General features: G+C 38.4%; 2 protein-coding genes across 2 annotated transcripts; both read left to right on the top strand.

Moving 5' to 3' along the window:
• The first annotated feature begins 2,707 nt into the window (after positions 1-2,707).
• Positions 2,708-3,799, top strand: LOC119667761. The gene has a single exon (XM_038077065.1). The coding sequence runs from the start codon at positions 2,708-2,710 to the stop codon at positions 3,797-3,799; it is 1,092 nt and encodes a 363-aa protein (XP_037932993.1).
• A 313-nt stretch (positions 3,800-4,112) lies between these two features.
• LOC119667760 lies at positions 4,113-6,884 on the top strand. Its single transcript, XM_038077064.1, has 2 exons — positions 4,113-6,048; positions 6,841-6,884. The coding sequence occupies exons 1-2, from the start codon at positions 4,113-4,115 to the stop codon at positions 6,882-6,884; spliced, it is 1,980 nt and encodes a 659-aa protein (XP_037932992.1).
• Positions 6,885-11,921: the final 5,037 nt, after the last annotated feature.

Raw genomic sequence — 11,921 nt, 5'->3', positions numbered from 1 at the left:
GGTGTGATGTGAGTTCATGAATTTCACGCAATGAAATTTGCTGAGATAACATATGAAATTTGCTTAAAACGCATACATATGCAATGTTATGTTTATGTTTACCCTTTAATGCTGAATACTCTCAATTTCTGTGCACACAAAACAAAACAAATTTCACGCTCATGAGAGTTCATGATAGTGTATACTGAGCTAATAGTGTAAATAGGCCCGTTGAGATCGTGACGTATGTTGTTAAATATTTATAATGTAAACTGAAAATTAAAAATGTGTCTCCGTTATTTGTATTTTAACTTAAAATGTTGGTTTTTGTAAATTTCATCCCTAATTTGTACGAAAATGCAAATTCAGTAAGTGGTCTTAAATCAATTGTTTGATAAGTTTTGCGCCAACTTAAAAGAGATAATATGCACGGGCTACACAAAAAATATGTTTGTTGCCAAAATATATATAATTAAAACAATTTATTTTGAGAATTTGGTTAACTTTAACTTGTAATTAAAGATAAAAAATTAAGCTGATCCTATTAATAAAATAAATTTTTGTTGTTGACGAATTAACAAAAAATTAAGAACTAGATCATGAGTTAATCGCTCACACCTGTTGCTTAATTTCTTGGTTGACGAATCAACAAAAAGTAAAAATTATTATTATTATTATATTACTATTGCTTATTAAGCAATTTGTGCGAATTAAGTAATAAGTTATTTTATTTATTGTATGTTTTGCAATTACGGTTGCATTTTATTTTGTATAAAAGAACAAATCAATTTAAATAAAATCAGTTGTTGAAAGTAAATCAACGTCTCACCAATCTTTTATTGTTTCCCCCCACCAGTGGTAAGGGACATAAAGATTGTTAATGAACATTCTTGTTCATTTTTGGTCCTTCGAGCCGGATATTTAAAGTTTCCCCCACCAGTGGTAAGAGTTTCAAATATACCTAACAAAGAGACTTAAGTCTAAGATTGAAGTTAATAAAAGAGTACCGAGGCTTTAAACATCGGAGTGAAGTTAATACAAGCGTACCGAGGCTTTTAACATCGGAGTGAAGTTAATACAAGCGTACCGAGGCTTTTAACATCGGAGTGAAGTGAAAGCAAACGTACCACCGAAGTGAAACAAGCAGAAGTGTACCGAGGCGCTTAACAAATCAAATCAAATACTAACAGAGGACATCATGGAGATCGAAGAGATAGATCAAGTTATCCAACATCAAAAGGACATTGAAGGTGAGATCCAGAGGATCTGGATAAATTTTAAAAAGGATTCTTCTACAAGATATTCAAAGCAGTATTTTGAGACTCGTTTGGAAAATTTGCGTCAGAAATGGAACGCATTTGAAGACAACAATGATATATCACAAAAAATTACTATGGCCAGTTACAACAAAGACGGAATGAAATCGAAAATCGATTTAATAATGAATTGGAAATAATAAGGCAAATGGAGCAAAGGGAATCTCAAGTTTCAAGGCATCAAGTTATAAGAGGGCAAGAAGAAGCTCGGTCACCAAGGAATCAAGACATAAGTATCAATGACGAAGTCGCCATCACCGGGCCATGTGATATTACGAACAAACGTTTAGCAATCTTAAGTACAAGTCTGTTGCAGATCAAAGAGACAATAGACTTAACGAAAAGTATTGAAACGTTACAGTTAAAATTGGAAAAATTGAAGAATTGTTGGGCAAAGATCTCACAATTAAACGATGAATGTCTGTTTAACAATGATGAAATAGACCAAGGAGATTTCATTCAACTGGAATCGATATACGAAGAAGTATATATCCAGTTACAAGAAGAACTGAACGTTCGCAGTCAAAACGTTTCAGAAACTAGAACAACCGTAAGTAACAATATCAAACTACCACCGTTGAATGTACCAATATTCAATGGCAGATTTGAAGAGTGGTGTCCATTTTAGGAATTGTTCGACCGGTTAGTTCAACAAAGCCATAATCTAGTGGATGTAGAAAGAATGCAGTACTTAAAAGGAAGTCTACGGGGAGAAGCCGCCAGACTTATCAATCATTTAACAATAACAGCGAACAATTATACAGCGGCAGTTGAACTACTGAAACAAAGATACAACAATCCAGCAATACTTGTGGACAATCTTATCAATAAGTTATTGTCGCTCAGAGCTATAAGAAACGAGAATGCACAGGATTTAAAAACAGTAGTGGATTCTTCTAGAGAAGTGTTATATGGTATACGTAATTTAAATGTGGACACTAATTATACAGATACTGCTTCCAAAATTAGATGGTGAAACCAGAAAATTATACCAACATTCAAGAGGGGCATCAACACAAATACCAAAATTGAGCAGCTTATACGAGTTTATCGGGAGCAGAGTTAGAGGATTGGAGGCAATTCGAGACACAAATCGCGAAAATAAGAATAATTTTCGACCAACACCAGTAAATACAAAAACGCATGTAAATACAATACATACGCTATGTTTAGTGTGTAATGGTGACCACCAATTAATTCGATGTTCAAAGTTTCTGAATATGAAGGTGCCGGAACGTCGTGAAAAGATTATGAGCGCCAAATTATGTTTTAATTGCCTTCAGAGTGGGCATTTTAGTAAGTTGTGCTTGAATAAAAAAAGATGTGCAATTTGCGACAAAAAACACCATCAACTTATTCATGAACAAGTTAAGGGCAAACCAACATTCACAAATAACATAAGTAAACAGAGGATGCCAACATTGAAGAACACCACAGAGACCGAAGTGGCAGCGTCGTACAACATCCAAAAGGAAAAAACTGTTTTACTAGCAACAGCAATGGTAATTATAAGGACTAAAAAACAAGTTAATCCAATACGAGCGCTTCTTGATCAGGGATCACAATCTTGTATAATAGAACAATTAGCAAGATCAATTAGAGCACCATTGACCAATTATCAAACTCATGTAAAAGGTATCAATGGACAAACAACAAGCGTTATAGCCAAATGCTCATTAGAAATTCAATCTATACATGATGAAAATAAGAGCTGTCATATCGAAGCAACAGTGTTACCAAAAATCACATCAAAAATGCCAAATGCAGAATTCACGCCAGGAAAATGGTCGCATATTGATGGATTGCAGTTAGCAGATCCTTGGTATGCTGAACCAAAGGAAATACAATTGTTAATCGGGTCGGACGTGTTACCAGAAGTGTTTAAAGAAGGATTAATTAAAGGGCCAGACAACTCTCCAATGGCTCAAAACACATTATTTGGATGGATATTATCAGGACCTTTAGATGTAGAGCGTACAATCACAAACAAAATAATGTTATGCTCCGTAGCTTGCGAAAACAGCGACGAGTATTTAAAACGGTTTTGGAAATTAGAGGAAATTTCAAATGCAGACTTAAGAACAGTAGAAGAAAGGCATTGTGAGAGACATTATGATTCAACTTGCACCCGCGATAAAACAGGACGATACATCGTTAGGTTACCACTGAAAAATGATCGAGAAACGTTAGGTGAATCCAGAAAGATGGCATTAAAACGGTTCTTTTCATTGAAAGAACGATTTAAGAAGAATCCAGCACTAAAGCAAGAGTATGTGAACTTTATGCAAGAGTATATCAAGCTGGGTCATATGAAGGAAGTTAATGAGAAACCAAAGACAAAGGTATATTATTTGCCGCATCATGCAGTTATTAAAGAAGACAGCACGACAACAAAACTTCGAGTGGTTTTTGATGCGTCCGCAAAAACGACATCAGGGCAATCACTGAACAGTATTATGATGACAAGCCCTACGTTACAAAAGGCAAATACTGATTCATCATGATGATAGAGATCTTCAACGAATTTTATGGAGAAACAATCGGAAAAAATCAGTAAAAGAATATAGATTGAACACGATTACATACGCTACTGCATCAGGACCATATGTTGCCATCAAGACGTTGTTTAACCTAGCAGAAGACGAAAGAATTAATTATCCTTTGGCAAGTGAAACCTTAAATGAAAAATTTTATGTAGACGATTGTTTGGGAGGCGCTAATACGATTAAAGAGTGTAAACAAGTACAAGAAGAATTAATCCAATTATTGCGGAAGGGAGGTTTTAACTTAAGAAAATGGGCATCAAACGAACCGGAAATGTTGACGAATATCCAGATAAAAGACATTGAACCAGGGTTAGAGATGCAATTTAACAACGACCAAGCGATTAAAATTTTAGGAATAAAATGGTGTCCTAAATTGGATCAATTTGAATTTAAAATAAATACCACGTCATTCAGCTCAAAATACACAAAAAGAGCAATTCTAAGTGATGCTGGAAAACTATTCGATCCATTTGGTTGGTTGTCACCTGTAACCATTAAAGCAAAAATTATGATACAAAAATTGTGGATGCTAGGAATTAGTTGGGATACAGAGATCCCACCCAATCTACAGGCACAATGGGAAGAATTTAAATTGAGATTACCTGCAGTTCAGAAAATAACCATGAAAAGATGGACACAACATTCAGAGAATAGTTTAATCGAGTTACATGGATTTGCAGATGCGTCAGAAGCAGGATATGCTGCAGTTGTATATACAAAGGTTATCAATGCAGAAAAGGTTACAATATCCCTAGTAGCATCAAAAACCAAGGTTGCGCCTATTAAGCAGGTATCATTAGCCCGATTGGAGTTATGCGCAGCTGTGCTATTGATAAAGTTGATTAATTACATTCAGAAGAATAACAAGATTACCTATAGTAAAGTTATTGCATGGTCAGATTCAAAAATTGTATTAAATTGGCTAAGGCAATACCCAAATAGATGGACTACGTTTGTAGCAAACAGAGTATCGTATATTCAGGATACGTTTAAGGGGCAATTTAGATTTGTTCCAGGAAAAGATAATCCAGCAGATATTCCATCAAGGGGAGTATATGGTGACAATCTTATTTCAAATATATTATGGTGGCATGGTCCAAATTGGCTAATAAAAGATGAAGGAAATTGGCCAGAAAATGATGAAGTAATAGATTTGAATCTTATTCCGGAAACCAGAAAATCTGCAATATGTACCGTCGTGGACGTTACCAAAGATGAAAATATTATTAATCGATTTTCTTCATTAAACAAACTTCTTCGAGTGACAGCTTATTGTCTTAGATTCGTTTATAATTGTCATAAAAAAAAATCCGAAAGAAAGATCGACAATCTGTCGGCAGACGATATCGATGCAGCAAAAATTGTGTTGGTGAATCAGGCACAAAAATGTTTTTCAGATGACATCAGACAGCTTAATCTTCAGAAACAATTAATGAAAAGTAATAAGTTGTGTTCATTAAACCCATTTGTTGACAGTGCAGGAGTACTAAGAGTGGGCAGCAGATTAAGAAATGCAGATTTATCTGACAACCAAAAGTATCCAATAATTTTACATACATCAAGTACTTTGGCTAAACTCATAATCAATCAGGCGCATATTAATACGATTCATGGAAGATTAAAATTGACGCTAAACTACGTCCGGCATAAATTTTGGATTATTCGTGGAACAATCGCTGTGAAAGCTTGCATCAATAAATGTGTAAAGTGTTTCCCGATGAAGGCAAATGGACAATCTCAATTAATGAGAAGTTTACCAACACCAAGAGTAAATTTCTCAAGGCGATTTACACACTGCGGCATAGACTATGCAGGACCATTGCACAATAAATGCTCTCAATTCTGGGGAATTAAAACACATAAGGCGTATATAGCTATTATTGTATGTCTGGCAACAAAGGCAATTCACATTGAGTTTACTTCAGATCTGACATCTCAAGGATTTTTAGCAGTACTCAAACGAATGATAAGCAGACGTGGCTCAGTACATCATATTTATAGCGACAATGGTACCAATTTTACAGGTGCAAACAACACTTTACAGAAGATTCAAATACAGAATCATCTAGCTGAAACAGGTATACGTTGGCATTTCATCCCTCCTGGCTCACCTCACTTTGGTGGTCTCTGGGAATCGGGAGTAAAATCCATTAAATATCATCTAGCTAGAATTATAGGTGACCAAAAATTGACATACGAGGAATTGAGTACGGTCTTAATTCAAATCGAATGTTGTCTTAATTCACGGCCACTCTGTCCATTAACAGACAACAGCTGCGTTTCAGCAAACATGATCCGCTCAATGATCTGGATCATCTTTGCTGAAACGATACGGATCACGTTTGAAAATAATTGGCAACGCATGAAATATGCCAGTTGGGTTTGTGTACAAAATTTTTTGATTTATGTGAATAATTTTGGCGCTAAAAAAATAAGTGAGAAAATTTTGAATACAAAAAATCTAACAAATGAAAAATAAATAAAATCTGTTGTGTAAGGCCCAAATTTTATTCTAAAATTTAACCCCACAAATCAAATGAATAGTCAAATATGAGTTTTAAATTCACTTAGTAAAAACATGTTTCTAAATTCAATAAAATTTTCCTACAGTAACATCCATTTTTATTATAAACAAATGACCCTGTAAATTTCATATTAGAGACAAACATTTTGTATAAACGAATGACCCTGTAAAGTAAAATATGTTTTGATTAATTTTTTGCCGCTAATAAAAGTTAGTTAAATTTGTTGTAACTATTTCACTTGTTTGTCTGCATAAACAAATTTAAGAAAATATCGTGCACGCATTTTTTATATGATGCAGTTATTTTATTGAATTTGATTGCAATGCGTACAACAATAAGAAATTTGTTTTGACAAATTTACGGGACCTTGTTTACTTGAAGATAATTTTTGTTTTTGCCTGTAATGGAGGGAATTTCAAATAAAAGGGCAGCGAAATTGCCAAATCGTTCTATTTGGAATTTCTCCTGTTACAGGTAAGAACTATTTTATTAGGGATGATAGTGGGAGCTCGGACTAGTTGGTCCAGGCATATGTTGATTCGTTTGGCCATTGCTGACGATCACCATGTGAATGGATGAACTAGTTTGGGTGAAGTGATAATGGTTGAATTACCTTCTGCTTGGCTTATGCTGGCGTAGGGTAATTTAATCAGTTGAGTTACCTTCTGCTTGGCTTTTGCTGGCGTAGGGTAATTTAACTAGTCATCCAGACTTCCATTTGGCCATAGCTGATGGAGGAATGGGCGACGAGTCACCAACACTGTAAGAAGGCGTGTGGACAACGAGCGTTTGGCAATTGCTGACGGACGTGGCCAGGCGTAACAGTAGGAAGGAACCCTTGTCTGGCTTTTGCTGACAAAGGTATTGCTTTATATTGATATTAGAGTTTCTAGAGATTAGCTATTTGGAATTTCTCCTGTTACAGGTTAGCAACTTGCGCACCACTGCAAGCAATCGTCATACGACATTTCACAACATTCTACACCGTTTACAACATCGTGACAGCGTTTATGACATCATACAACATTTCACAACATCCTACACCGTTTACAACATCGTTACAACATTTATAACACCATACAACATTTTACAACATGCTACACCGTCTACAACATCATTACAACATTCTACATCATTAGCAACATTTTCAACGTCGCTTTCCACAAATTGATTATATTTTCTTATTTTTTTGTTAAATAATAAACGCTACTTTAAACAGAAGTGTCTCTATTATTTTACTTAGATAAATTTTCTTATAACGAACCCTGGTATACTCGCTGAGTATACCCCAGCTATAGATAGGGCCGGGAAAAGGTCGTTACAAGTGGCGCCCGAGCAGGGACCGTGTAAAATCAAAGGAGCCAAAGATACCTGTATTGTGATTAAAATTCGTAAGTAACATTCAACGATACGAAAAAAAAAAAACAAAACGCACAGAACAACAGACATGCTAAAAACAAGTTGGATAAGGTTTGCACGTAAAGAGGATCTAGTACCAATACTGGAGAAACTGGAAGAAGATGCTACGGGGACAGTCGATGAACTCCGCAAACGTTTAAGGGATATCGCAACAGACGAAAACCATCCGGAGGAGTTGGTGAAACTATTCAACGAAATGGAGAAAAAATACGGACGCAATGTTTCCCCAAAACCAACAACGGCAACAATCGTTACACCTTGTGAAGAAGACAATAACACCACCCCTGTAAAGAGTTTTGAAAGCATTGCCAAAGTCATGGATCAGGTACGTAAGTGGGTAGTACACAACGATGGTCTATCCAATATTATGGAGTTTGTTGAGAGACTTGAAGAGTTGGCAGAGGCGTACCAGATTCCCTTAGATGTGTTACCCAAAGCAATGCCCGAGTTATTAACAGGTCAGGCGTTAGTATGGTATCGGAATAACAACCGAAGGTGGTTATGTTGGACGTCTTTCAAGGAAGACTTTTTGCAATTCTTTCTTCCTATTCATTATTTAGAGAAATTAGAAGATGACATACGCTGCCGGAAACAAATACCACAGGAGGGTTTTAAGAAGTACGTACTAGGTCTACAGGAGCTCATGCGACAGGCTAGTTACCCATCTGGGAGGCAATTGGAACGAATATATAGAAATAGTCTGCCAGATTACCAACTGCATATCAAGCGACGTGAATTTTCCACATTGTCCGAACTGATTCAACTTGCCGAAGAATTTGAAAACCTCCAACAAATGATCCACAAAGAGCGAATGGGTGTCGTACGGAACGCAAGGGGACCTCATGAACACAAAATATCACAACACACAGAGAGAATCAACGTCCACCTCGCATGCAAAAGGTGTAGTGAACCAGGACACTTTGCATATACGTGTAGAAGGCCGCAAGTACTATTCTGCTGGGTTTGTGGCTCACGAGGAGTAAGGACTAAGGAATGCTGTAAACAAAATCGTAACGTAAGCAAACAGGGAAACCAACAAGAGACTGTCCGAACGAGGGGACAGGCAGTCTCCCATGCAGTACAAGTTCCCCAATAAACAGTCTATCATACAATCAGCACACGATATCGGCGGCGGTTACCATTGGAACAACGGCAGTAACGGCCACTATCGACACTGGTGCATCTAGAAGTATCATCGCTGGAAGTCTCCTAAGGGATCAACACAGTTTTGGGAGAGTCACACCTACGAGTATGGTCATCTTACTAGCTGATGGTACGACGCAGCACATTTCATACGTATTAGACAGCCAGGTTGCCTTCGGTGATAGGTCTTTCGATCTATCTTTTCTCATCATGGAAAGATCAATTGACAACGTGATTCTGGGTATGGATTTCCTCGCGCAGGCACAGACGACTCTGCGGATCGCAAATTCATCAGTCACAGTTGATCTTCCTGCACAACAGCAGCGTTTCACAACTTTGCTACACACAACTGAGATACCCAACGATGTCACTCCCAAGATGCAATTTAAACAACGACAGGAGTACATTATCCAACAGCAACAGCAGCGCGTTAATCAACAACAACAGCAGGTTACTCAACAGCAACAGCAGCAACTTAATCAAAAGGAACAACAGCAACGCGTTAACCAACAGCAACGAGTGAACCAACAACAGCAACAGCAGCAACAACAAGAACCACTACCACCCATAACCGTCGAAGATCAACAGCAGTCATGTGACTACACCGCTCCGGATCCAATCGCAAGAGAGCATTCATCCAAAGGTACAGCTATCAAAGAATTTCTAGAAGTGGAGCTGGAACAGTTTAACGATATAACAGGCAAGAGCAACGTGGCTTATCACATTATAACCATGAAGGATGACCACCCAGTAAAACAGCGTTACTACCCAAGAAACCCAGCTATGCAGGCGATTATAAACGAAGAAATCGATGAGCTTCTCCGAACGGGGTGCATTGAACCCTCCAGTAGTCCATACAGTGCACCAATCGTATTGGTTAAGAAGAAAACCGGTAAGTGGAGGTTATGTGTCGACTATAGACAGTTAAACGCAAAATCTATCCCGGACGCATACCCATTACCACGGATTAGTCACATTCTGGATCATCTTAGAGAAGCTAAAGTAATAAGCAGCCTGGACCTCAAAAACGGATACTGGCAAATACCAATGCATCCGGATAGCAAGAAGTTTACTGCTTTTACGGTACCAGGACGTGGCTTATTCCAATGGACGGTTATGCCTTTCGGATTACACTCTGCCCCAGCAACTTTCCAACGCGCCTTAGACTCGGTAATTGGGCCTGAAATGGAACCATTCGCTTTCGCCTACCTGGATGATATAATTGTTGTGAGCCGTAGTAAGGAGGAACATATGACACATCTACAAACGGTTTTAAAAAAATTACGTCAAGCCCAACTGAAGATAAATCCGGAGAAATGTGAATTTTTTAAAACCACGATGAAATACCTAGGGCACGTGGTCAGTCAAGAAGGAATACACACAGATCCAGATAAAATTTCCGCAGTACAACAATTGGAACCACCGAAGACTCTGAAGGAGCTGCGACGCTTTCTGGGAATGACTTCTTGGTACCGACGCTTTGTAAAGGATTTTTCAACAGTAGTACACCCTCTTACGTCGTTGTTACGAAAAGGAAAACATTGGAGATGGCAGGAAGAGCAACAGAATGCATTTGAGGAACTAAAGAAGAGGTTAACTGAGGCTCCTATCCTGCAATGCCCCGACTTCTCTAAACCTTTCTGTTTGCAGACTGACGCTAGTGACTATGGACTCGGTGCCATATTGACGCAGCAGCAGGAGGGAAAAGAAGCAGTGATAGCCTACGCAAGTCGACGGCTGAACAACGCAGAAAAAAACTATTCGCCTACCGAAAAGGAATGCTTAGCAATTGTCTGGGGCATTCGTAAAATGCGACCGTATCTGGAGGGGTACAAATTCACTGTCATCACTGATCATTTATCTCTAAAGTGGTTAAATTCTATTGACAACCCTACGGGACGCATAGCAAGATGGGCGCTTGAGTTACAGCAGTTCAACTTCACGATAGAATATCGCAGAGGTAAATATAATGTGGTGGCTGATGCGCTATCAAGGCAACCAGAGGACAAGATCTTAATGGCACGAACAACGATGACAACGACGAAACAGGATTGGGTAATCCAACGGAAAGAAGCGGTTAAGCAGAATCCACAGAAATATCCGGATTATATCATCGAGAACCAGAACCTATACCGACACATTCCGAATTACGCCCAAGACGATGACATAAAACCATGGAAGCTCTGCATTCCCTTACACTTGAGACAACCGGTCCTTCGTGAAAACCATGATGAACCGACGGCGGGTCATTTCGGAATTCGCAAAACAAGGCAACGAATAGCTAACAACTACTACTGGCCTGGAATGTTAAGAGATGTTCGTAAATATGTTCTGAGTTGCGATTCTTGTCAAAGGTTCAAATCCAGTCAACAAGCCGCTGCCGGACATATGCTTACTCAGCTCGCTGAAGAACCTTGGGCCATGGTGTGTGCAGATTTTGTGGGACCATTACCCAGGTCCAAACGAGGCAATAATACACTACTGGTTTTCATTGATAAATTTACAAAGTGGGTGGAGCTTATACCTTTGCGCAGCGCTACTACAACCTCCGTCCAAAAGGCATTCCGAGAACGAATAATGGCTAGGTTTGGAATACCGAAGATATTCATTACGGATAATGGGACCCAATTCACCAGTCATGCAGCACGGAAATTCTTCACACAGTTAGGAGTCAAACAGCAGTTTACCGCACCGTACACGCCACAGGAGAACCCAACCGAGAGAGCCAATCGCACGATTAAAACCCTAGTTAGCCAACTCACCGAAGGGGACCAACGTAACTGGGACGAGTACTTACCAGAAATAACCCTAGCCATTAATTCAACGGTTTCAGAAACAACCGGATTCACGCCAGCTTATTTAAATCACGGACGCGAACCAAGACTGCCCAACAATATGTACGATAAAGTGACACCCGGAAATGGAAACCTTAAACAAGACCTGAGCGATAAAGCAACAAAGTTACAGGATGTAATAACTCTAGTCAAGCAAAA

This window comes from Teleopsis dalmanni, chromosome 1 (genome assembly GCF_002237135.1).
Source record: "Teleopsis dalmanni isolate 2A chromosome 1, ASM223713v2, whole genome shotgun sequence".
Taxonomy (NCBI): Eukaryota; Metazoa; Arthropoda; class Insecta; order Diptera; family Diopsidae; genus Teleopsis; species Teleopsis dalmanni.
Note: the sequence above shows the minus strand (reverse complement) of the source record. Positions and strands in the feature narration are given on the sequence as shown.